Source organism: Ailuropoda melanoleuca, chromosome 6 (assembly GCF_002007445.2).
Source record: "Ailuropoda melanoleuca isolate Jingjing chromosome 6, ASM200744v2, whole genome shotgun sequence".
In the NCBI taxonomy this organism is placed as follows: Eukaryota; Metazoa; Chordata; class Mammalia; order Carnivora; family Ursidae; genus Ailuropoda; species Ailuropoda melanoleuca.
Window position 1 is genome coordinate 101,946,367 of NC_048223.1, and position 27,436 is coordinate 101,973,802.

General features: G+C 47.6%; 1 protein-coding gene across 1 annotated transcript in view; it reads left to right on the forward strand.

The window, feature by feature from the left end:
• The window catches only part of HIF1AN (hypoxia inducible factor 1 subunit alpha inhibitor), a 38,271-nt gene extending 12,940 nt beyond the window's left edge, over positions 1 to 25,331 (forward strand). The window contains exon 9 of the mRNA XM_002924270.4: positions 1 to 25,331. Within this exon, the coding sequence (XP_002924316.1) occupies positions 1 to 45 (45 nt within the window). The 3' untranslated portion in view covers positions 46 to 25,331.
• Positions 25,332 to 27,436: the final 2,105 nt, after the last annotated feature.

The window sequence follows — 27,436 nt, forward strand, 5'->3', positions numbered from 1 at the left end:
GTGGGGCCCTTGTTGAACACAATGATCAAGGGTCGATACAACTAGCCTGCCAGGAGTCGAGGCCTCCTGCCAGGTGACTGCTAGCTCGTCCACACCGCTTCATTGATGAGGACAGGAGACTCCAAGCGCTAGTATTGCACGCTGCACTTAATGGACTGGACTCTTGCCATGGCCCTGGAGGCAGGTGTTTGGGGCAAGGCAGGGTGGTTGGCGCTCCACTCCCATTTGGAGGGACTTCTTGCCCTTGCCTCTGTGCCCCAGCATCTTCCCTCTCTGCCCCCCCCTAAAGTCCTGCATTCAGTGTGTGGAGTCCCAGCTTCTGGTTGTCATCATGTCTGTGTGTGTCAGTCTGTCACCCTCGGATGTGTGTGCGTGTGTGTGCGTGCACACGCGTGTATGTATCTGTTCCTTGCTTTCTCCTTCTGGGTCAGGATGCCGCTGCTGGCTCTCAGTCCTGTCTCCTGCAACCTCAGTGCCTCAGCCTGAGAGAGAGGAGATGGTCTTGGTCACCCATTACATCTGGGCAGCAGGGCCAGAGCTTTCCTGACCGTCAGGTCAATCTGCCTCCTTCCAGTTTTCACAGAGTCAGGCTCTAGGCTGGGTGGGAATGGTTACTGGGGCTCTTAATGGGGAGAGTGAGAGGGAGGCTTGCCTCTGAGAGCCTAGATAGCCTTCCTGTGAGAGAATTAGAGTTCCAACTTGGACCTTTAAGCTCAAGCCATACATAGAAAAGAGCCTTGGGACATTAGAGCCAAGGATTATGTATAAATTCCAAATTGCAGACACATACATCTTCTCTCTTTCAGCACCAGCTCTTGCTCCCTGTGCTGAGTACCAAGGGAGTTCTCCTAGTAGTGGCTTCTCTAGGTTCTAGGGGTGTAAGCCTCTGTGTGGATGTGTGTGTGATATGTGTGTGCGTGCTTGCACACGTGTCCACGTCCACACTATCCTGCCTCTCTGCTTACTGAATTTCTCCACTGCATAACCTTGTCCAGTGGGACATACAGCATGAGCCCCAGGGAAGTACTGTCTGACCTAGCCTAAAGCTCTTAAAGCCATTGGACGTTGGTCGGGTCTCACTGCAACCTACCTGAGGCTGACTGGCTAGAGCCTCTAGGTCCTGTGACCCTCCCTGCCCAGGCCACGTCCTCTACTCCTGCGGAGCTTCCTGGTGGAGTAAATGAAACGGGGTCAGGTTTAGGCAGCTAACTTACCACCTGTCACCCACCTCAGGGCAAGGACAAAAACAGCCTTGCCTCTTAAAGCCAGCGCCTCTGCCAGACCCCATTGTAATGTTCCACAAACACCCTTGAAAGTCAGGGCAACTGATGATGGAGTATAGAAGTGGCATTTCTTTTCCTGTTCATTATTACTTGTGGGAACCCCTCTCAGGGCTGCATCTTACAGCTGAGCACTGCACAACTCAAAGGGCCATCAGTCACATGATTCAGTGGAACTGGGGCCGCTGGAATTGGGCAGTGTAGTGGCCCTGTGGCCCTGTGTCTTCTCACCTCCACTCCCATCTCCATGCCCCTTCTCTCTGGAAGGAAAGAGGAGTTGGAAAACTCTGGGTTTTTTTCCTTTTTTTTTTTTTTTTTTTTTTTTTTTTTTGCCAAAGGTTTACTTTCAGCATCTGAGCTGTGGCTCTAACCCCCAAAGCTCAGTTTACAGTTACAGCGCACTGATGGACTGAGAGGATGTATGTGTGTGCATGTGTGCACCTGTGTGTGTATTTTGGGTAGGGGTGTTTATTTTTAGTACCCCATTCTGGGGTTCTCTGCTGCAGTGTGGGTGTGCAAACATGGTACCTTCTCAAGCGTAGTTCTTTCAAATACAGCCAATGCTGGAAAATGTGATTGCAGTGATCTCCATCCCTCCATCTCTTGGGAAAGAGGAGCGCAGCAAAGAAAACAAGGCAGACAGGATAAACTTGACCACAATCAAACTTTGAAAGATAGGAGATTATTTTGTCTCCTTAGCAGGTCTGCTGTGTTCCTGGCTCAGCCCTCAAAGATTTGGGTGATGTGCAGCAGGAAGGCATGTGCCACTTAGCTGATCCTGGCTGGGTGCTGTGCTGACACAGATCTGACTAAGGCGACCGAGGGGGAGGGTCCTTTACAGGATTGGTCCTGACCCTTGCGTAATATAATAGTGACCCTGACTGTTAGACACTCAGTATCTGCCTAGTGCTTTTATCTTTGTTTCTCACTCTCCTGCAAGCTAGGTATTTTCATTTCACAGCTAAAGAAACAGGCTCAGAGAGGTTTCAGTGATTAGTAGCAATCAGGATTTGAACCTAGTGTTAATTTGACCGCAAACCTCCTGCCTCCTTTCCACCAAACTGTTGGTTCTCCTACCTTGCCGCCTCCCTTGTACTACAGGCTGTCCTCAGATCTCACTAGGCAGTGCCCAAGAGGGTGCACAAGATACAGCTCAGGGTAAAAGCTCTTTTGAGCTCCAGCTAAAGACCTCTTGGGAAAACTACTGGGAAGGCCTGTTCTGAGTTAAGAGTGCTGGAAGGAGTTGTGAGGAAACTGAGTTCTAGATCCCAGTGCATTATTTGTCCTTGAATAGGTACCATAACTTCTCCCAGCTTGCTTCTGCATCTATAAGATTGAAGATCCCGTTCTAAATGATAACTAAGAACATTGATTCATGTTCTGCTGCCTCCCTTTCCCCCAAGGAAGAGATCTCGTCTCCTCCCTTCACTTAGGGCTGAGTTAGGGCTGTTTAGGCTCATATTCTACTTGCGGCTAAGGAAACATATCTGCTGTGTTGCTTACTCCTATGCTAACCAGCAGTGTGGAGGCAGACACACCAAGGGAAGGTGGGGCTTTGGACCTGAATGGAAGTTACCTATATTACAGGCTCCCATTTTTACATCAGCAGGTACATGCGAACCTATTTTTTTGTGAAGTCAAATATTTGTTGGGGGGTTGGAGTTCGGGGGAGGGAGGAGGGGCTGTTCTGGGCATCAGTTGAGCAGATGCCCAGGATGCCTGGGGGAGACCAGCTTCCCCTACAAATCAGAGCTCTAAATTACAAGGTTTTTACCAACGCGAACAGTTGGGGGAAGTCGTCTGCTCTCATTTGCGTAATGGTTTCTGTCACTGGTGATTAGACACAGGATGAAGGAAAAGAAATTTGACAATTAGGAATGAGCGATCATTAATCTGAATCTGTTAGGAGACAGAGAAGGGAAGGATCCTTATCAGTGGGCAAGCCCAGTGTGGGGAGACCCTCCCTCTGCCCCCACCAGAGACTCTTGGGCCAGTACCCTTCCACTGTCCCCACAAGCAGGCTGAGCTGAGTTTCTTAACAAAGCCTAGGTAGGCCGAGTCCCCAGCCTGAGGTGGATACAGTAATGGGCGGGTATAGGCATGAGCCATCAAAGAGAGATAGATGGGTGTCAAATGCAAGTGATAGGGCAAAGAATACCTATGGAAAAGGGTTGACGTGTTTGGTGTTTGTGGAAAAAGTCTTTTAATCAACACTCCAGATACCCCATCTTTGACAAATGTCTGTTACATGCCAGCACTGCAGGATGTGGAGAAAACCTAGTTTTTATCCTCTAGGAGCTTCTACTTAGTTGGAGAGGAAACCACACTAAACAGCCAGAGGTTATGAAGCCATGACTCTTGCACCTTGTGAGGAAGAGTTGAGAGATTGTTGAGAGAGGAAGATTAGTGGAGCGCAAGCTCTGCCCCCGGGCTCTTCCAAGTCCCTGCGCTCCCCAGGGAGGGACTCTTCACTCCAGGCCTCCCAGCAATGTTGGTTTTTCCCAGTCAGTGCAGACACGCAGTGTAGTAGTTGCTGGAGGGCACTGAGGCCCCACCCAGGCGTGTGAACAGGTGATGAGTTTACTTCTAGTGGGCTGAGTCCTAAGGTGTGGAGAGTGCCAACTTGGATCTTCCCAGGTCTCCGTGGCACGTCAGTGTGCATTCTTCATCTGTTTTCACACTTTGAGGACTATATTAATTTGCAGTAGTTGGTATTTGTTCCTCAGTTTTATGACTTGTGTGTGGTGGGTTCCTTAGACACGGGCGGTTCTTTGTCTCCTCTCAGAATGTGAACTTCTCACAGACAGTACTGTGTCTCCGCCTTGGTAAATTCCCTACCTCTGAGGCTTCTACCCTTCCAGATTGGATGCAGAGTTTAGTAGGGCGACAGGAAATAGCCCTCAGTGACTAGTTTTATCCAAACAGGGTGGATGCTGGGGTGCACCTAGAAGGGGCACTTGGGGTTCGAGAGGCCCTGGCCTTTCAGCCCTGTTCTCGTCGTCCTCTGGAACCTTCAGTGCTCATCCTCCAGTCCATGCCGACTTCTGTGGTGTCCTCTCAAGGTTTTCAGAAGCCCCATGGCTGCAAGTGTTTGGATAGACTTTCTTTAGGATCTTTCCCCCTGGGCATATTTGGGTTATCTTCCTTTTTCGACCTGCGGGTTAGTGATTCGTTCCTTATCCGCTCTGCCCTCTTAGCATTCCTTTGTTAATTCTGTGCAGCCTATTTAGCTTTTCTAACTCTGGTGGCCATTCTGCAAGTCTTCAGCCATCTCTGTTTAATCCTTATAGGTCTTGGGGTCCTCAGTGGAGCCAAGCTGAGCACTTTTGACACGTTTCCAGGAGATGCGGCCTTAGACACTGGCAGCCTTGAGGCCCAGGGACCAATGGTCTGTGGGGCTTCCAGAGGTGGGTGAGGGGAGGGTACCTAAAGTCTTGGACAGTGGAGAGCCAGTGAGGAGGGATTGGGTAGAAGAATCCCAAGGGTGGGGCCGGGCCTGGCAAGCCAGGATGGAAGAAGCAGTTTTGTGTTTCCATCTAAATGCATCTGTGTGCCTTATGGTCCAGCAAGCAGTTCAGGGATGGTGGGCATCTTGTGACTGACTCCTAGTTTCTCTCAGGTGTCTTTGGCAATGCTCCAAGTCACCAAGTTGGCTGACCTCTGCATTCCAGCGTTTACTGGAGGGGAAACAGCCTATTGGGTAGTTTTATGTAAGGATTGGAGGTCTTAGATAAGAAAAGCCGTGGAAGCTGGGGTAGCAGGTGAGAGGGACTTGTTGGTCAGCTTACCCAGGTTGTCTTCACTTTTCCAAGTGTTTAAGTACAAAAGCTGATTAAAGAGGTGAAAAAAATGAGGCCTTGCTTTCTTCCCCACCTGAAGTCTGGATTTCAGGTAGTATGTGGGGAAGGAGTGTATGACCTTTAACTTCCAGTGAGAAACAGTCTAGCATAGTGTTTTTAAAGCATGGATTTTGGAGTCACATGTCTTTGGTTCAGATTTGTAGCTTTGCTGCTTACCAGCTGGTTTGACCTTGTTGATTGACTTCTCCTTTCTGAGCCTCAGTTTCCTGAACTCTAATGATACGTACTGGGGTGAAGGGTAGTGTTGAAAATCTACCTCATGGTTGTTGGATTAACTGAAGCAATGTAAAGCTATAGCACGATGCCTAGCAAGCATTTAGTGAGTAGCTGTGGTGGTGGTGGTGAACATGTATTATGTGACTTATTCATACACTTGATTTCAGTGATTTGTAAGCAGATTTCCAGTGATTTCTTTTTCAAGAAAACCGTAGGAAAGAACAAGGAAAATACCCTGGAGACACCCATATTGAGTTGGGGGCCGACAAAAGGTCCTTGGTACCTAAACGTGTCCTAGAGGGAGGGAAACGGAATTGTCTGATGCCTTCTGCCTAGTGAACCAGACTTTACCACTCTCCACACCAGCCCAGGGTGAGGGTGAGAAGCCATCAGGTATGGGCTCCCCTTACACCATTTGAGGGTGAGGGCAGCTGAATGGGTTCCCATCACCCCTGAAGAAGCTATGTCAGCTTCATGTCATGAGACACCAAGGCAATCAAGTTGGGCCCCGTTCGTTCAGTTTTATTCCGTGAACTTCAACGTATTTAAATGATATGTGTTTTGAGAGGTTCTGGGGCAGAAAGGTATTGAGATACTGAGAAGAAAATCCAGAAAAATGTCAGACTGGAATCTTAATAGCTACCATTTGCAGAGTGCCCTGGAGCATTTCTGTTCCAAACCCTGTACTAGTTTGTACCCATGTGCTCTCAGTTCGATGGGGACACCAAGCAGGCCATTGGCATTACCGATGCGCAGAAGAGAAGCTAGGTGTTCACGGTAGGCTTCCTCTGGGAAGTAACATAGTCTAAGTTGATATCTAGAAGATAACCAGGGGCTGGGGAGTAGTGAAGAGCATACATTTCTCCTCTGGCTTCTTTCCCAGTTGCCAAACACTCAGCTCCTCTGTGTTTAAGGGTTCTGTTAATAACTCCTAGGAAGGAGCTGGGTGATGGACCCCAAAAGAAGAAAACCCTTTGGTTAGCCATAGAAATCTTTGGAAATCATTTTGGTTGCCGGCCCAGGTTTGTCCTGGAGTGCAGATGGATTGGACTTGCCCCTTTGTAGCCTTTCCACTGTCCTCTTTCTCAGAAGTCTGTTTGCATTCTGGCTTCTGGAGCTACTCTGTCACCCTACTTGGAAGAGATTCTGGATACAGTTACTCAGACATCATTCTGGATACAGTTACTCAGACATCAGCCTGAGATATAGTCTGGCTGCCTGGAATTCTCAGCCTTTTCCACACTGAGATCCTTCTGATCTCAGGTCTGCCCCCACCCCCAGCCACTCCCCTCCTCCCCACTATGAGCCAAGCCAAGCCTCTCTGCCATCCCCCACTGTGGCCATGCACAGCCTCTTTCCTCTGACCTTGGTCCCTAGCCTCATGGGTGAGAAAGACCCCTCTCTAGTTTGTGTCAAGTCATTTCTGGACTATAGGCCATCCTGTAGTCACCTTGTATTCACCTCGTCATTGCTTCTAGATTTCTTTGCTCTGGGTCTTGGAAGCCTTTTCCTTGGCCCCAGAAATGTTGCTGTGTTGTATTCAGTTTGCTTAAAACCTACTTGGTCATTGAGGTCAGTTCTGCCCTTAAGGGAAGCTCTGCTCTTTAACCCAAAATCTAAGCTATATTTGGGCTAGGTTTTCATTATCTTTCTAGTATTTAGTGTATAGCACAACATAGGGTAGTGGTTGAGAATGAGGGCTTTGCATACCTGGCTTTGAATCCTGGATCTGTCATTCTGTATGACCTTGGGTAAATGACAAACTGCTTGTAACTCATTTGTATGTATGGGGTTAACATTACCTATCTCGTCAGGGCTGTGTGAAATAAGGTTTGTAAAGAAAGTTTTAGCAGAGCGACGGTTCCATAGCAAGGCCCGGGCCTTCTGTCTTTCCAAGCTTTTACCTCTCTTCCCCCATATAGCTTTCCAGCTAAGTTCCTGCTTCTAGTCTCAGGGCAAGACCAGTTGTTGATTTATGAGCAGAGCAGAGCAGAGGTATGAGCATAAACTTTCCTGCTCGTTACCTGTCCCTACCCCTTCTCAGTGACCTGTTTCACAAGGACCCTATCATACCACCGTCACTGGGGAATGATCTTCCAAAAGCTCTTTTCTGTAATATTAAAAATACCTAAAACACAATGTCAGTGACAGTAGAAAACATCAGAACTGCTGCCAGGGGGGCAGGTGTCACTGAAGATGTGTGCAGGCTGGCAGCAAAACAGGCAGGAACGTGGGAGAGATGGAGCTTGGTGCAGAGGCCGCCATACTAGTCTAGAGGCAGCAGGACCAAGGGCTTAAGAAGGTTCCCTCTGAGTTTTCAGATAGTGAGCTTTTGACTATGTTGTTTGAGCAAAATCCTACCCACTTTAGTGTCACTGTGGTCATTGTTTTCACAAGGGTTTGTGTGATACCTTGGTAAGAGTAGAGGCATTAGATGTCCCTCCTGGGTTTGAAATCCCTATTTGCTACTTCCTGACTCTATCCTTAGGTGAGCTTAAGAGTTCTTGGTCTTGGCCACTTCACCTGTGGGAAATAGCATATGGCTTGCATTGCTGTTTAAAGTGTATGTGGAAATGTTTTAAAGATACTCAGTTCAGTGTGGGTACTTAGGAGATGGTTTATTATGAAGACCTGAGTGTGAACAGTGTTCAGTTGGTGTTTGGAGAGAAGGAAACTGCTGGCAGCAGGGCTTTTGGGATCCTGCTTTCTCAGGATGCAGTGCTCGAAGCAGAATCTCAGAAGAGATGGCTTGGTGGGGGAGCAAAATGGAAAAGATCATAAGGCTTTGTAAGAGCCTGAATGTCTGTGAAAGGCAGGGCTGGGACAAAGATTGTTTTGCCAGGATGGGTCTTGAGGAACAGAAGCAAAGACCTAGGCTCTAGTTTACCACCTAATCCTCAGAAGAACAAAGGAAATGGGGCAGGAGAGTGTCTGTGGAGGACACTGGCTGAGTGGAAAGAACACAAGGTTCAGGGACAGTGAACCTGTGTGTGAATCTTAGGTGTACTTTTCACAGGCTGGGTGACTTTGGGCATGTTTGTCTCTAAGCTTTAATCCCCTCATCTTTAAATTTGGCTAATAACTGTTACTGCCTCACTTACAGGAGAAATGGGACAATATATGTGAAAATGCTGTCTAAACTGAGCACTGTGTTTTCATTTTTGGGGTGAGGGGTTAGGAGAGCTTTTCCAGAGTGGATGGATTACAGAATTGTAAGAGTTCACAGATTAGAGCCCCCAACGTCTCCAGCAGAAATGGTAAGGCAGCATTTCCCACCAGGACACTGTCCTTTCATTCTGCCACCATTTGACTAGGAACGATTTTGATTGAAGAAGAAAAAGCAGTGTGGTGAGAAAGGGCAAGTTTTGGAGTTGCATGGACCAGGTTTGAATCTTGATTTCACCATTCCCAGTATTGAGGTGGTCAGATCACTTACCGTATCTGAGCTTTGGTTTCTTAACGGGCCCCTTCGTGTAGTTATTGGGAATAAATGAGACACCTCAAGTGAAGTGGCTCACTGCCCAGTGCCTACCTAGTAAGCGCTCAGGAAATGTTTGTTCCCTATCTTTCATTTTCATTTCTTTTCCCCTTAGGAAGCATCCAATTTACCCAACATAAAAGGTCTCGGTTATCCATGCCTTAGTGTGAACAAGTAATATCAGAATTTCTCTTCTTTTCCAGGGTGAGATTGGTTGCCTTAAAGAAGTGTGAGTTTGAGTGGCGGAGAATTGAGGAGAGGGGGGCAGGACTTCACTATATTGGGGATGGAGTAGGGATACTCTGGCTATCTGGTCCGCATAGGGGCAGGTGAACAAAGAACGATATCAAGAGGTGAGAATTTCAAGAAATAAGGTGGGTGCTCAGTGCTAGAGGGAAACAAGGGCTTTGGAGTGGAGTATGGAGTGGAGACAGACAGTAAACAAAGGGTGAGAAGACTATAGAGTTCTGCCAGGGGAACCATAGGAATTGTGACTAAAAGTCAAAGTTGTGAAGAAATCTTGTATTTAGCCAGCTATCATTTTAATACCTGTAAGGGTTGTGATCCTCCCAGAAAGGAAGAATATAAAAAAGAAAGCAGAAATCCTCAAGATGGAAAGACATTTTTTGCTGTTTTTTAAGTAATCTTTATGCCCAATACGGGCTCAGACTCATGACCCTGAGGTCAAGAGTCGCATGCTCTACCAACTGAGCCAGCCAGGTGCCCCAAGATGGAAACACTTTTAAGCGTTTTCAGAGCCAAAGATATGCATCACCCAGTGAGGGTGATCACCCCAATTGGGGTTCTGGACTTTTTTTTTTAAGTAAGATATTTGAAAGAGAAAGTGAATGAGAGAGAGCATGAGCAGGGGGAGAGGGAGAAGCGGACTCCCTGCTGAGCAGGGAGCCCTACATGGGGCTCAATCCCAGGACCCTGGGATCATGACCTGAGCCGAAGGCAGACGCTTAACCAATTGAGCCACTCAGACGCCCTGAGTTCTAGACTTCTATGAGAAAATGTAGTTAGGTACTGAAGAGCATGGAACCCAGGGATCTGAGTTACCACCTCTGTAAGTAATAGAGGTCCTTTAAGCTTTCAGAAGCTGCAAGTAGGACTTTCTGGGCCCCTTAGAATCCAGTCACTGATCCAGCTAGTGTTTCTGGTGGTTTTACACCTTCAGCCATCTGAGAAGGCAGCCTTGAAACTGTACAGGGCAGCATCAGTTGCTTCTTTGATAGGTCTGTATCTTTTAATGCTGGAGGACTTAGAATGAAGGATGGATGTGTTTAAGAATATGAGACCACAGCATTATTACGTTTGCTTTAAGGAACCTAATGCCATTCGTATTTTCAGTCCTTGGCATGTGGAAGAGAGTTTGCCTCTCAGTTTCATAGGTTTACCTTATAATACCAACTAAAGAGTGCTGAGTAATTTGTTTAGACTTGAATTTTATGTTGAAATCTTCCTAAGTGTCCATACAGTTTTGGAACATTTTAAGTGATTTTAGATTTGCTGTATTTATAAACTTAATTTGTTGGAGATACAATAATTAAGTACTTGGGAAGGTTTACTTCAGTCAGATAAATGAAGCACTTGAGGAAATCAAATACATAATCTTCCATCAAATCAGACTACTTTGTTTTATGAGCAAAATAATAAGGTTTGTAAGCTGAACTTAAAAGCTTAGACAAGAGTTGGGATTTTGAATATGTAACTTTGAAAACTGAATATAGCTTTTAAAACTAATTTCTGGTCATTTCTGTACCCATAAGAGTCACCCTTGTGGATACCAAAAAACTCAGTGACTACAGCATTACCACAAAGCCAAAAGTCTTTAGTCTCTCCAAGTACCAGGCAACTGACAGCAGTTAAGATGGCCAGCATGGGTCAAATCAGAGGTATAGACATGTTTTTTTAAAGCTTCTTAAATTCTTTGGCAGCATTTAAGATAAACTTTCACTAAAAAGCCAGATTTTGGCTTCTCTGGAAAATCGGAAGATTGGACAATAAAATTACATTTTCTATATGACTACAGTTGGCTGGAGTTGAGTAGCTGCCACCTTTTGGGGGGTGGGAGGGTGTTCCTTCCAGTTTGCTGTAGTCACTGCTTTTCGTTTTGGTGCCTTACTCCTGGTTTGTTTCATTTTTGTGATCTCTCTGGCCCACATAGATTTTTGAGTTGTGTGACCCCTGAACCAGAGGTTCTGAGGTTCCTAACAGCTGATGTAAGCCTGGGGTAAGGGCTCAGGAAAAATGTAGGCCCCACCCTTCTCTCTGTCCTCAGTGTCTGCACTCCAGCTTGGCTGCGTTCCCATCTGACTTGGCCCCAGGACTGGTTTAACTGCTGTGGGAAATACGTAAGAACTTCCCGGGTTTGGGCTTCCCTGTGTTTGTCGCTCTTTACTGTGACCAGACCAGTTCCAGGTGTTTTCTTGCCCAGTTTGCCTAGGCTCTCACCTCATGTCTCAGTTCCTGTGAACTTCTGATTATTACCTTTATAATTAGACCACAGTCTCACTTTGTTGTGTGAGGGCCACCAGGCTCTCTGCTTTAGATTATACCTGATTTCTCTGGCCTGGTTGTGAATCTTCTCACTTAGACTCCCAAACCCTGACCTCATCTCCACCATTCACTGCTCAGTGTCTGGGCAGTGTGGTTACACAGCTGAGGGGTGGAAGATTGCTGAAGGTTCAGGAAACATGGGAGGTGAGTTTGGTAGTGATTGGATTTTCCAGAGAAGGAGGCAGAAGCCAACCACAGTTAAGGGAGGCAGCTAGTAGAAGGCTTTTTAGGGGAGGGAGATCACTGTACATACTGGAATGCACAAGTGTGAGAATAAGGTTTCAGAGAAGACACGGGGTGATAGGATAGAAAATGGCAATAGTTGCTTACACTTGGAGATCCTGAAGCTCAGAAATATCTGCAGAGGCAAGAGATGCTGGAGGGAGCACCACTGGGAGTCTGTAATTCCCTAATGTTCTAGTTAAATACATCACACTATATACTTTGGAAAGAGGGGCATCATCATGATGTTGGGGTCGTGACCTGGGACGAGAGAAATTTCCAGCAGTGCAGCCAATAGCCTCCCACAGTTAGCCCCCCACAGTATCTGTAGACGTAGTAGAAACATCTGAACCAAATGGTCATGTTGCTTGGTGAAGAGCCAGATCCAGTGAGGGTTGATTAATGGATCCATGTCATCCTAGACCAGAGGGAAGTCTCCAGCAGAATACTGTAGGGCTCAGTCTGTGCCTGTGTCCTGTCTGACTTTTTTATTGACAACTGACCAAGGCAGCAGGCTCATCAAGTTTGCAGGGGATAGAGCTAGGAGGGGCGGGTAATACTTTGCATGAAAGAGTCAGGATTCAAAATGACTTCAACAAGCTGGAACACTGGGCTGGAACCAACAAGATTAAATTTAACAGGGATAAATGTAGAGTCCTGCACTTAGGTTAAAACAAAATCAATGACATAAGTACCGGGTGGGGGGCGGGCCCAGCTTGACAGCAGTTCATGAAGAAAGGACCTGGGGGGTTTAGTTGACTGCAAGCTCAATATGAGTCAACCATGTGATGTGACTGCTAAAACCTCTAATACAATCACGAATTGCATTAACCAAAAAGGAGCAGCCAGATCAAGGGAGGCCATTACCCCGCTGCTTTCTCAGATTGTCAGGCCACTTCTGGAATACTGGGTCCAACTCTGAGGTTCTTTTATTTTAAAGGAGGTCAGTGACAAAGGGGAATATTTTGACAAGCAGCCAACGTGGCAATGGACCGAAGTACTTCCAGCAACTTCCTAGAAACTGTGATGCCAAGGTTCTGGGTTGAAGGGCAGGGATGTATAATCTGACCCCAGCAAACACAGTTGAATCTGGAGTACTTTTGAGGTTGGGAGAAAATCGGGGGTGGGTCTGCTTTATTTCCACTTCCTGTGGTTACCAAGAAGCATTGGCCTGTGAATCTCTTCCCAGGGCTTTCTGAAGGCGGAGGACTAAGGGTTACTTAGAAGGGCACTAGAATGGGGATCAGTGTGGCAGTAAGTAGAGAATGGGTTAGTAAAGTGGCAAGGAACCTGCACATTTGTACCTGGAACACCACCTTCCCATCGTTCCTCCTCCCTCCCCTGGGATGTGCAGTCCCCATTTTGGTCACAACGTGGCGCCCTCACTCCACACGGATCCTGAGCCAATGGTGGGCACAGTGGGCGGCCTGGCTGCAGCTGCACTTCCCGCACTCCCCACTATGGGGAGCCCGTGGGGCTGCTCTACTCAGTCGCAGTTGGCCAGGGACTTCTGTGTGGCAAGAAGACAGCGGAGGTGTGGAAAAGCTTGCCCACGGCACAAACACACATGGATCCAGATGTGGCTCCTGTTAGGACCATATATTCCGATCTGAGCTACTCTGCACATGGCCTCTTGTCTGCCCTAGCATGGAGCCCGCCATGCAGAGGGCTACTCCTATGGCAGGAGGGATTCTTGGGCACCAAGAGCTCCATTGCTGTGGGGTCAGGGATGAGCCTCAATCCCCTTACAGTGACTGGCTATATTACTGCCACCAACTTACTTAAGTTTTCTATGTCTTGGGTTCCTTAACTGAAGTAGAATAACTGCCAAGTTCATGGAGTTGTTAGGAGTGAATGAGTCGGGCATCTAGGGCAGTGATTCTGAACTGGTGTAAGAATCACCAGAGAAGCTTGTTGAAAATATGATTTCTGGCCCCACCACCAGTCATTTAGTAGTTCTGGATGGAGCCCAGGAACCTGTCTAACCAGTTCCCCAGGTGATTCTGATGTCCATGGTTCTCTGGCCACATTTCGAGAAACTGACCTAGGACATGCAAGATGACCTAGTTTGGGATGCATTAGTTCTTTCTCAGAGCCTATGGAAGGAACAGTGGGGATCATGGGGCTGGGCTGGCAAGTATATCTGCTTACTCTCCAGGTGACTGTAGCCTTGATGGAGAAGGAAGGTAGGTCTGGAGATGGGGATATACTAAAGCTCAGAGTGGATGTTTGAGACCTGACAAGATTGGATGTACTGAGGGCCATTGAGGACTTGGAGTCCTGGCACCAGGGCTGGGGGACACTTTGTGGGGTGATGGGTGTGTTAGTGTATTGGAGTGTTGGGTGTAACGTATTGTTGAAGGGAATGGGGTCAGAGTGTACCTGGAGGGGAAAGAGCTAAGAGGATGGGGTGAGGAACATTTGCATTTTCTTGGGGGACCAGAGATGGAAGTTTGTTTTATCATCGCGGGGCCGAGAAGACATAGCAATGGAGACTGCGATGCTCAGTGAAGCCCCGTGGGGGCAGCCATGATTTGTGATTTGTGATGTGGCATTGAACCCACAATTCTGACTATTCATTTTTTTTTTTTTTTTTTTTGGAGTAAGAGGGGAGGAGGATGCTCCTTGAGAGCTTCTGGGGGAACTTTCCTGCCCCCAGAGGGCATAGGTGTGTGGTGTGTGTGTGTGTGTGTGTGTGTGTGTGTGTGTGTGAGAGAGAGAGAGAGAGAGAGAGAAAAAAGGTTAGCTTATGCAATGAGATTTTCGAAAGTCCCTTTCTGGATTTCATGACTGACTTGAGGAATCAGTCTCCAGGACACACTCATCTCTACCTCCACACACACAGTAACGTCTGACCTACCTAATTTCTCATGGGGCTCAGTTCCCCAAAAGGGGGCACTCTTGTCAGCAGCTCATGAGCATGTGGATGTCTGCCAACTGAAAACACCTGGAAACTCTGAAGACCTTCCCAGAGGAACATTCTAGAAAGAATCCTCAAATTTCAAATCCATGAACACTGGAGCCGGAAGAGAACTTAGATACCATCTCATGCAGTCTCCCTCAGCTTGGTCCTGTGGGGTAGACACGTGTGGACGCTTGCTTTCCAAGCTTTTGGGGACCCCAGAACCTGGTGTGGGAGACAGGACTCACCCATTACCTAGCAAAAAGGGACACTAAGTGGGGTAGGGTTGCGGGTTTTGCTGGTAAACACCCAGGTCAGAGGTGGGTGACTGCCTACAAAAGAAGGCTCCCTAGAACAGGACAGCTAGAAATGTACCTTAAAATGAATAGTATTTATTTTTAGTTGTTTTTCTTCAATGATTTTATGAAAGATGAAATAAAATACTGGATGAGAGGGTGGGGCATGTTGGTCTTCTACAGGGGAACAAAACCACAGAGGCCTGGATCCATCTGAGGTTTGGGGGACGGCAAAGAGACCACTTTGGTTATAGAGGGCAGGTGGGGACCCCTGCTGGGGCAGAGTAAGAGAGAAGGGCAGAAAGGTGTGGTTGCAGCTGGAGGTATGAGGCTGGAGGCCAGCTTGGGCTCATTGTAGGGACACTGAGGACTGAGGCTAGAGAAGCAAATGAGAAACACCCAAGGAGACAGGGTAGGAAGAGAAGAGAGGTACAGGGCAGCCGTGAACATGCCAAAGAAGCACTTCCTAGGAAATCAGGAATGGAACCAAGAGAGTGGGTCATTTAGGTGGAGGGGGGCACAAAAGGGGTGGTCACAGGCTTGGACTCTGAAGAGTTTGGTATAGGAGGTAGGGGTGAGGAAGGTCATTAGAGTCTGTGATTAAGAAGACAGGAGAATGGTAGGGGTTAAAGAGTGAGTTGGTGAAGAAGAGCTTGGGGCAACAAGTGTAGATTACTATAGGTTATTTGAGAAATAACACGGAGGACTGGAAGACAAGCCTGTATTTTGTAAAGCTGCAGCAAAGCTTTGCTAGCTAGAGGTAGAGAAGCAAATTTGTGGACAGAGGAGAAGGAGCCATTGGAGGGGAAGAGATTGATATCACTAGAAGGACTAGACCCTGGGAAGAAACAAGTTCTAGAAAAGAAAGGGAAGGGCAGTGGAAACAGCCTAGAAAAGGTCAAAGCCTCAGATGGGGAGATATGGGTGAAGTGAGGGACTCCAGTTAGATCAAGGCTTCAACCTCTTAAAAACAGGAGGGGCCAGTCTATAGGAAGGTAGAGGAAGGCCACAGTGGAATCAAAGGAGCTGTCTAATGACTGACATGTTGCCCAGTGGGGCCAGCCAGGTTGCAGTGGAGTTGGGCTGGGGTTTGTCTTGGGCCAGGTCTGATGCTCTGCCTCTAGGAGCAGGATGGAGCAAGCAAGCCAGAGTGTAACCAGGTTACAACAGTGTCAGGAGCCTAGAGGCCAGGACACCATGAGACAGTGAGGGGCCTTGCTTGGGGAAAAGGAGGCACAGCTATCAGAGCCCAACCTGCGAGGGCTTTGATAGAACAGTGTGGGCAGCCATGCAGTTTGGGGGTCAAGGACCTGGATTCAAATGTGAGGAACTACTGTTACTATTTTTAAGTATCTGAGGTGGGCTCTGAGTGGAGAGAACATGAGATGCATAAAGGGAGCATTGCTTTGTGCCAGACACTGTTCTATATTAACAAATTTAATCCTCACAAGAATAGCCCCCCTCCCACCATGAATTAGGTGCTATTATTTTATTGTTTCACAAATGAGAAAATTAAAGTTCAGAGAGGGAAAGTACTTGGCCAAGATCACATAGCCAGTTGGTGGGAGAATTTGTATATGAAAGGTTTTTCTAACTCTGAAGTCTGTGTTCTCTGCTGTATCTTTTTATTAGGTACTTAACAGGTAGGTGACCTTGAGTGAGTTACTTAATTTCCCCCTCACTTTGCTCATCTGAAAAGTGAGGGATAATAGTAATACTATCTTATAGGTGTTTGTGAGGTTTAAACGAATATATGTAAAGGACTTAAAACAGTGTATAGTGCATAGAAAGTGCTACTTAAGGGGATGTCATTAATTGTTGCCATTATTTTTTTTATCGTTTTTATTTTTTACAGCCTCTTACCAAAGCTGAGGACTTTGAGGAGAGTAAAAGAAGGTCCCGGGACATATTGGTCATTTAGAGAGGGTCAGGTAGTGGGGGAGAGAACAGGATCCAGCCAGTGGTTCTCAACTGGGGACATGTTTATCACAGTGGCCTGGGTTTTGGTAGTCAGGAGCCAGGAGTGTTAACAGTGGGCAGTCACATCCCAGTTGAGGATGTGCAGGAGAAATTCTGGAAAGGATACTTGAGATTTAACTCTTCAGAAGAGTAACAGTTCTAGAGATTGGAGCAGCTTGAGCAAGTGCTGGATGTTTGGAATGAGCTTACAGGTCTGTAGGGACCTGGGAAGAATCAGACTCTGAGGCAAGGCTCCCTGGAGGGAAGGGCGGGGGAGGGTCGCAAAGGTAGGCTGGGACCAAACCCCAGAAGGCCAGACCCTGAGGTGTCTGGACACTGAACTGGAGAGCTGTAGGGTTCTGGATGAGGGCATGTTATATTTAGGAAGATACTTGGGCAGCCAAGGAAGAGGTTGGGTGAGAGGAGGAGAATCCGGAGACTCGTCAGGGATGTGGGGCCAAACCTTGGCTGGAAAGGCACATGAACTGAGCTAAGTTTGGGGTTGGAGTGAGCAGATAAGTGGAAACACTAAGGAAACTCCCAGTGGAAAGATGCGTGAATGGATGATGGGCTGGGCTGGGCTGGATCTGGCAGGCACGGACCTGAGAGGGAATTCTGGGAGAAGCAGGCTGGCTTGGTACCCGCGTCTGGTGTTTGGGACATGGTGATCGTGGTGAATTTCAGGTGATGATAGGGAGTCAGAAAAGAGATGTCTGGTGAGGAGCCAGAGATGCTAGTCAAAGTCAGAACTGAAGTAGATTTGTGAGTCAGTAATCCACATCTATTGAATGCCCATACAGATATGAAATAGGGCCCCTCTGAGGGCTGTTCCTGTGGGGTTGTTGGTTGAATTTGAAGTCCTGCTTGCAGATTGGTCATGGGAGAGAGTTTGGAAGGGAAGCACTGAAACCTTCAGATAGCCTGGGCCTCTGCACGTTAAGGGAGAGTCAGGCCACGATACTAAGAGGAGGCCAAGAGCTTTCTGGAAGGCCTCACCAGCGTCAGGGGCTGACTGCTTCCACAGAAAGTGACTTCAGGACAGCGGCAGGGGGGAGGGCAGAGACAGGCAGTGGAGCCACTGAAGGAAGGAGGCAGTGGGTGAGGATAGCTGGTGAACTGGAGGTTTTGGAGTTCAAGGAGAGAGGGACAGAGCTAGGGTTCTGAAAGCAGGCTGAAGAGGGTGTATATGTGAGAGAGGAAGCAGTGAGGCTGATGGAAGGGAAGAAGCAAGAAAGGAGGTTCTTCTCTGACCTAAGGGTTCCCAAGGAGCTATCCTCGCCTTAGGTACAAAGTAATGGATTTCTCCAGGCTCAATTCTGTGGCCTTTCTCTGCACCCCTTTCCCCCTTAACCCCCAGTTTAGGCTCTTTCCTCTGCCCTTCCTCAAGGAACACAGAAGAGAACAAATAGCCTGTGTCCTGTAACTATTCTGATTTATCTGACTTTCCTACCCTGTCCTCCAGACTCTGATTCCTGCGCCCTCCTCCTTCCCTTCACCAGGATAAAGTTCATTCCCACGAGCTGACCTCACCGGAGAGTTTCTCCTGTTTACCATCCTCAGTGCATATGGGCTTTTTCAGGAAGCTTGTGGGCCACCCTGTGCCCTTCTCCCCCTCCCCCCATAGTCATCTGCTACTCCCGTTCAGGCCAGACTTGCCCTTTTTTGGCCATCTCTTTGATCACCATTCCTCCTGGGAAGTGGTACCCTGATCCCTTCCCCATCAGCTCCCTGATCTCTTTGAGTCTGTCACCACAGTTAGGAATCAGCACAAGATGTTGAAAACTCTCTTCTTCTCTAGGACTCCTCCTCCAATTGGGCTCATTCACTTCTTATTGCTCCTTTCCTCTGTTGATTCTGCAGATGGGGGGTCCACTTAGATAACTTGGCAGATAAAAAGCAGCACGTGCTCTGGTATCTTACTGTTTTGGAATCATTTTGCTTCTGTTGTAATATTCTGGAAGGGAACTAGAGATCACCATGTCCAGAGATTTCAAGAAATATTTTAAACTTTAGAATCTTCAATTCTGAAAACACATGCACACGCACGTGTGCGCGCGCACACACACACACACACACACACACACACAGTTTAAAGTAGAAGTGTCTTTATCAGCAAGCTTCCTCACCCTTGCTCCAGCCTTTGCTCATAGCAGCCTCGGATGCTTCTCAGAACCCTTAGAGCCCCATGGAACACATTTTGAAAGTCTAATGCCTTCATTTATAGGTACAAAAAGAGACCCAGAGAGATGAAGGGACTTGCCCAAGGTCACACAGCAAAAGCAAAAACTCAGGATTTCCTCAGATCACTCTCAGTCCTAGCATTCTAGGAGTTAATAACTTCTAGCTGAGCTGTCCCTCTAGTGTTCTTTTATGTGCTTTGTGTTTGTCATTCATTTACTTAGCAGGTGTTTATTGAGCATCTACTATGCATTGAGTACACAGTAGGCCCTCAGGACTATTCGGTACCAGTCCTGGGAGTTAGTGGAAGCAAAAGCAGTCACTGTCTGCCCTCATGGGGCTTTCGGTCTAGTGGTGGGGGCAGAAAAACTACATCTGTGGGAAGTACCGTTAAGGAGATCAGTGGTGTGATAAGGACTTGTAAGTGGGTATCAGTCCATTTGGGCTGCTGGAACAAAAATACCATAGGCTGGGTGGCAGAAACAACCGAAACTTATTTCTCACAGTTCTGGAGTCTGGGAAATCTAAGATGACGGCACAGGCAGACTTGGTGTCTGGTGAGGATGCATTTCCTGGGTTACAGATGACCATTCTCTCGCTGTGTCCTCACTGGGTGGAAGGAGTGAGGAAGCTCTCTGAAGTCCCTTTTATAAGGGCACTGATCCCGTTCATGAGGGCTCTACCCTCGTGACCTCATCACTTCCCAAAGGCCCCAGGCCAAATACAATCACACTGGAAGTTAGGTTTCAATGTATGAATTTGGGGGGGGGCACAAACATTCAGTCCATAGCATGAGGGATTTAACCTAGTTAGGAAGTGACCTGGAGCCCAGAACTAAAGGTAAATGGAGGAGAAGAGAGGACAGAAGTGTTGCAGGTGGAAGGAGCAGCATCTGCAAAGCCCCGTGGCAGGACCAGCGAGCGAGGTGGATGGAATATGCAAGGCAAGAGTGGCTGGATCGCGGGAAGCGGGAACACGGCCAGGCAGGGGCTGGGGCCGGACACCTGGCAGGGCTGCACAGGCTGTTAAAGAGTGCTGGGGCTTCATCCGAGGACTAGATTTGTGTTTTGAAAAGATGTCTCCAGTTGTAAAAGGTAACTGAATGCCCTGTCCCCAACCCTGTCTCAGCTGAGTTCCTTTCATTTCATCTTCTGTCTGCTTTTCTGACTTCAGTCACGTGCTGCTTGGGGTGCTCTCAGCAGGTCTGGTTTCCACTCTTTGTGGCATACGCATTTCGGCTCTGAGGCATATGTGTGCATGTGGTGTGTGAGTGTGTTGCTTCTGTATCATTCACTCAATAAATGCAAAGCTACTAAGTGCTACTGTGAGCCAGGTACTGTTCAGTTATCACTATGGGCAAGCAAGATGGTGGGTGATAGTGTGCCCTTGTGTGTGATATTGGTGCGTTGTGTCATTATATGTGAGTGTTCCTGTGTAAATGTGTTAACCGTGTGCTCTAAACGGTGGCCACTGTGGGTAACTGTAAGGCTCCTCTAGGTGTCGTTATGTGTGCGTCATTGTGGCTGTTGTGTCTAACTTGATGTTACAACAACAGCGGGTACAGCTGAGGTTGTGGGTAGTTGTGTGTGTTGCCGTGCAGTGTGCGTGTAAGACTGTGATGCGTTTTTGGGGGGGGGGCGCGGGGGCACTTGAGAGACCTTATCTCCTGCAGTAAATCTAGTGGAGACCGAGCTTCCTGAGACTGTTGGAGGCACTCTCCACAGCCCCTGGGATGATTGGTGCAGGGAGTGGAGGCTCCCCCACTGGCGCTGGAGGCAGAGGGGAGGTGAGGGCGCCTGGGCAGGCCTGGCTGGCCAGACGGGGCCAGATTAATAAAGCGGGACCTGGGAGAGGGCAGGCCAGGGCAGGTGGTTTTGGCAGGAGGCGGCTGAGATGAAAGTGGCCCGACTGTCGGGCAGGCAGGTGGCCTCTCCCCTGCCCTGTCAGCACTTTTTAATGTCCCCTCGGTTAGAATGTGTGGGAGGAGTGGGGTGAGGGAAGCTGGAGCTCACCTTTCCCAGGCCCTGGAGGAGGGGCTGGAGCAACCAGGAGGTGGGGTGGGAGTACTGCGCTTCTAGGTGTAACTGAGAGCAAGAGTCCCAGCCTCCTCTGTCCCATCAGTGCGCCTTAGCTCCAGCTCTCCAGGGAGGCAGGACTAGGAAGCAACCCGAGAAGCAGAAAACAGAAAGGGAGTGGAAGGGGGTGCCTGAGACTGTACGCTTGCACGCAGGTGACTGTCAGGGTGTGACTGCGAACCTCCATCAACAGATGAGTGTGAGGCTGAGGTCATGAGAGTATGAGCAGGACTGTGTGCGTGTGCGTGTGTGTTCAGCTTTGTGGGAGTTTAAATTTTAAAACAGGAGGCTTGCTTCCTGGCTTTGGCCTGTTGCCGGTGTGTGGCTTTGGGCAGCTCATTCACCCTCCCTGAGCTCTTTTGCTTCATCTCTGAAGTAAGGATGAGTATACCTCTTCCACAGGATGATTGTGGGGCTTAAATAGACTGAAATAAATGGTCAACTGTAAATCTCTTTATAAACGTGCGGTATCATTGTTAATAATTGCATGTGGGGCGTGTTGGGTGACTGTATGTGATGGTGTGGGTGTGTCTGGGGGCCTGGATGTCCGTGTTTATCAGTCATAGTGGGTGTCTGGGTGAGAGAACAGAATGTTAGTAAGCGTGAACTCTATTTGTGATGAGTTTGTTGCAGGAGTGAGTATGCAGGTGTTAGATGTGTGTTTGATTGCTGTAGTGAAATATATGAAAACATCTGGATGGATCCAAGAGCAGTGAGAGTGGGTGTCTTTGTGTGACTGTGAATGTGTGTGTTTGTCTCTGGGTGTCTGTGTCATTGTGTTTGCAGTAGCTGATTTTGTGTCTTGGGCTGTATCTGAGTTGCCCTGGCACCTGACATAGATGTGTGCACCTTGGAGAGCATGCTGGCTGTGGGGGGATGTATGGGGTGGCTTTAATGTGTCCGTGTGCCCCGTGTGTGTCTTTGGGTGTGTGTCCCAGTGCAAATGTGCTTGAATGTGCCTTTGTCTTTGTCGTGTGAGTGTGATGGCGGGATGTGCCTTGGTGTGTGTATGTGTGTGTGTGTGTGTGCGCGCGCGCGCGCGCCAGTGTGTGTTTGGTGAGCGGCTCTGCTGCCTTAAGCACCTTTCGAATACATTGGCCACAGCTCATTGAATCCTTTAACAATCTGACTCTGCTCTTCCTTCCCCGTTTTTTCTAATTCAGTTCCTCTTATTACAAAAATAAAAAATAAAGCGCTGCCCCTTTCCAGTGGCTGGCCCTGCAGAGCCCCTGCCTCGGGACCAGCCTCGTTTCACTCCATTTCGGAGAAAACGGGAAGTCGGTAATTTTAAAAAATATTTTCTACTTTATTTGGGATTTAATGTTCTTACAGAATCCTGCTGCCTCCCTCTGTCCCCCTCCTCCCCATCCACCCCCAGCCCCACATGCGAGAGGCGTAATGGCCCGTTCAACATATTAGGGGAGCCAAGTGCGTGCCTGTGTATGTGTATCTGTGTGTGTGTGTGTGAGTGTGTACACACATACACACTTTGATAAAAACACACAGAGACCCATAGTAGACACATATAGGAATACACAGCAGCTTAAATGTATACTCAGACATGAACTCAAGCACTCTAATATGCAAACACCACACAAAGACAGAGACCCAACCCCAGACACTGTCACATTCTGAAGGGAAACACAAAAGCAGGAGCACTGTCGGGGGACCCTTCAGAGACAGGAAACCAGACAGGCTGAGGGGAAGTAGGACAGAGATATGTTTCCAGTGAGAGATTGGAAGCAACTTTTATACCACAGAAGAGTGTGAGTAGAGTAGTTCAGAGAATGAGAGGGGGTTGACCATCCCTGGGCCAGACATTGCCCCTTTTGTACAAGGGGATACCGTATGGTCAAAAAGTGATGAGTCAAGGTCATGCAGGGAGTCCTGACTGGACGTGGGATCAGAAACAAGATCCCTGTGCCACTTTCCTGTGCCTTGCTATTGGGGTCCCAGGGCAGTAAACTCTGTAAGTGTGTGGACGTGTGTGCTTTAGAAAGAAAGATAAGCTTTTGAACAGCACTAATTTAAGTGCCATACATGTATTAGGCTCAACAAATGTTTGCAGAGGCTGGCAGAGACTGAGTGTGGTTGTGTATGTCTATAAATATATATTTGAGAACCTGTGTGTGCACACACAGGAGCATTTATCATGGTGTATAAGCCTGTGTAATTGTGGCTGTGTGGACATGTCTATGCATAGACCATAAGCTCCATAGGGGCAGGAACTATGTATCCCCCTTCTATCCCATCACCTAAGAGAGAGCTTGGCACATAGTAGGTACTCAGTAAACATTCATTCAAAAACGATGAATGAACAAAATCACTCTGGGAGCTCAGGTAGTGTAGAGAGGGCCTGATTACCATTGGTAGAGATCATGAACAGTCCAGTCTCTGGGAGGGACCTGGGAAGAGGGGAGATGGTGCAACATGGGGTGGTAGGGTGAGAATTCTGGAGATCTTTCCCTGCTGCCATCTCTCTTGCTAGGAGATGTGGGCCCTGAGGTCTGTGCTTTGTCCAGAGTGATGAGTTTCAAGAGTTTTAGACTATTCTGTGGTGAAAAAAGGAAACGAGTTATCCATTTGTTAAATGTGAGACAGGTGAGGGAGGGATAGAAAGGCAGTAGTGGATATAAACTCAAGATGGATGGATGGACAGGGATAGATAGACATATTGACTAAACACACAAACTGATTAATAGATTTATTTATAGACAGACCAAAAGACAAATGGAGACACATAAATAGATGTATAGGTAGACACACAGACTGATGTGAATAGTCAAGTGGGCAGACAATCTCTAGGAGTAACTGACAGACCAACAGACAGGCAGACAAATCGATAGACAGATGGACAGCTGATTGCACAGAGAAGATGGATGTATAGCTCAGCATACAGAATAGGCCAATAGCTATGCCCCATATTCCATCTTCCCTCCTTACTAATAGAGCCCATGCTTTTGTTTGGTGTTTAGAGACCAAGTGCTTTGTGGGGGAGGGGTTGAACCCCTCCCTTGTCCCAGAGGTGAATCCTAGTTGGTCCAGGAAAATCATGGTAATTCCATTCGACTTGCTGGGGATTGATTTAGGAATGACATGTTATAATTCTGAATACTGAAATGTGGGAAGAAGTCTATTAAGAGACTTTGGAGAAATTTTATCTCATACTCATAGAAGGGCCCAGGAAAGAGATATACCCTTTTTCTCTTTCTGGATTTTGGACTTCATTGTATAAAAATGTGCTGAGCTGCTACAGCCTTTTATAAAACCTTTGAGGTTCCTCCTTAGTCAAAAGCTGACATGCCAAGGATGGCAGAGGAGAGATGTGAAAAGAATCTGGGTGTTGAATGATGCCACTGGGCCACATTGCTCAATTTAGGAATCTCGCTGCCCCCAAACTTCTTGTTATGTGAGATAATATTTTTCTTATCATCCAAGCCACTTTTGGTAGGGCTGTCTGTTACTTGCAGCCAAATGCATCCTGATTGCTACACAAATCAACTGACAAATCAGCAGACAAATAATGGAGAAATGAAGAGATTACATGAGTGGAGAGACCAACCAATAGACAGTAAGGTATACAGATAGATGACCAGTAGATCAGCAGTTAGACAATAGACAGATTCTTCAAACTGACAGAGATAGGCAGATGGTTTGTAGGTGAATATGAAGTAAGCAGACAAACGGACAGAGGTGAATTAGACCAATGGAAATACGGACTGGAGCATGGAGGGATAAATGGGAAGACTGGCAGATGGAGACATACGTAGACAAACAGACCACTGACACCTCCAGAAAACCCTCTCTGACCCCAGTCTGATTTGGATTCTCCTTCTCAGTGTTCCCATGGCCACCTGTATACAATACCATCTCAACCCTCACCCACTGTGTGGTGAAATTGACTTCCTCATCACTCTTCATGCTAAGTTCCAGGTCACAATTTCCTTGAGGACAGGAATCCCATCTTACCCACCTTTAATATCCCCAGACTACCACAGAGCTAGTAAGTGTTCAAGAAATATTTATCAAATGAATGACTGCGTGAACAGTTATAGATGGGGGATGAATGGATGGGTGGATGGATGGATAGACGGGTGGGTGGGTGGAAGGAAGGAAGGTAAAAGGGACTGAGGGGGGCAGGGGAGGGAGGGAGGAAAGAAAGGGAGAATAAGAAGATGTACAAAAAGTTGTACAGTTAGATAAATGGAAATGAATAGACAATTTGATCATCAGAGAGGCAGATAATATTTTCATGTAAATACCAACAGACAGATGAACAAAGAAACATAATGCCCAGTAAATACACAAACAGACGTGAGGGAGGGAAAGAGAGAGAGAGAATGAGAATTAGAATATGGATGAATAGATAATAGGCAGCAGGTATATGATGGATGGATGGTCAATCAGATGGTTAGATCAAAAACAGAAAAAAAAATGAACAGGTAGACAAAGGTCATCAAACCTAGGACATATAGATATCTGGTTAGTTAGACAAATTAAAAAGCAAAAAGAAATGTATACATGGATGGATGAAGAACGGGCAGAGAGAGAACCAGATAAATTGGAGAGCAGGCAGCTGGAAAGACAAACTCCGTGACCCTGATGTTTATGTTTGTTACGTGTTAGATAATTGTGTCTATTATATAATTTTCTTACTTGGGAAAAATTCTCTCTGCCCCTGTCTCCATCCCCTCCCTCCCATCCTTTCTCCCTCCTTAGCTCCCTCTTGTCCTCTCTTTCCCCTCATACTGTATCACACCTCCTCTTTCTCTTCTTTTCTTTCTCTTCCTCTCCTCTTTTCCTCTCTTCTTCTCCTTTTCTTTCTCCCATGCCCTCCCTCTCTGCCTTCTTCCCCACTCCTTACCTGCTTCTGTCTTTAAGAGTCCCCATACCCACAGATGACCCTCTACCTCCCATAAGGCATGTATTTGTGTGATAGAGGCTGCCTCTGAGCAAGGCCTGGACTTAGGATAGTGAAGAAACATGGGAACTGTGGGAAGGTAGAGAACATTCTCTCACCCTCATCCCCACCCTCAGCAACCCCAGCACAGTCTTTCCCCCAAATCCAGCAACTAAATCCTGGCTAGGATTCTTCCTGACCACCCCTCCCCTCATCCTCCCTGCCAGAGATTCCAAGAAGCTGAGGTTAGGCCTTTGAAGTTTTTCTCTGAAATGTGATCACTTTCCAGGCTTGAGGGAAGGGAGCAGACTCAAGACTTGCTTTTTGTTAAGGGGCATGGAAATGGTAGCAAATACAGACGGCAGCAAGGGAAGAGAGGTCCACCAAGCTTAACCCAAAACCTTGGATCTCCATCTTTTATGTTCATCTCAGTTATTGGTCACTTTCTGAATCTCCACTGAGTCTCCCAATTCAACAAGTGATTCCTGAATTCCCGTGGTATACGAGGTACTTCCTGGTGCTATGGGGACAAACAGGAAGTAAGACAAGTCCCTCTCCTGAAGGCCTCTTCTCATTTTTTTCTTCCCCTTATGTGTATCTGTCTTTGGGTATCTCTGTCTTTCTCTTAGTCAGTGGATCAAAAACCAATCATAAAGTAGCCACTATCTGCCATGCATCTGCGTGCTCTTTCTTCTGTAGCTCTGCTCTCTTTCCACACCATTCCCACCCGCCCTCGGTCTCCAGCTCCTACTTAGGCTGTAACAGGTGCAGCAGGCACTTTCCAAGAACAGAAGACTTAGGAGATTGATGACTCTGTGGCTGTCCCCTCCTCCTTTCCCCAGGGATAAGCAGTCTGTCAGGGAACCAGGGGAGTGGTAGAGGCGACTTCACACAGATGCAGGCAGTGGGTGACCCCTGGGGTATTCCTCCTGGCTGTCAGAGCCTCCTTCCTCATTGTTACCCTTCATCTCCTGCTGCCTAGTTACTCTCTGAAGCACTAATCCGAGCAAGTGCCTTGTTGAAGATGATTCAGCATGGCGTTTAGAGCTCTCCACTACACACGCCCACTTACCCCTTCCAGTCCACTCCCACCCCCACAAGCCCTTCAGGACTGGTCACCTTCCTTGACAGGCCTGTGGTTTCCTGCTTCTCCACCAACCACATTTCATATCTTATAAAGCCATACTCCGATGTCAGCTATTCCAGGAAACCTTCCCTGGTTGCCCCTACAAGAGGCTTCAACTCAGACCCACATGTACCAAATATGCCCTTACATATGTACACACTGACCTCCAACTACAGATGTTGACACCAGCACCAAGAAGTTCCACTGCCATGTCTTGTGCTTTCTACCTGGTTCTGGTCAGAGTCCAGGCTCTTCCAGGCCTATGGAGAGCTCGTCCTCAAGACCTTTCGTATTCTTGGTTCCACTCTCTCCCAGCAGGCCCTTGTATGTCCTTTGGGTTACCTGTTCCCTCACCCTTTTTCATTATTTGCCCAGAGGCTGA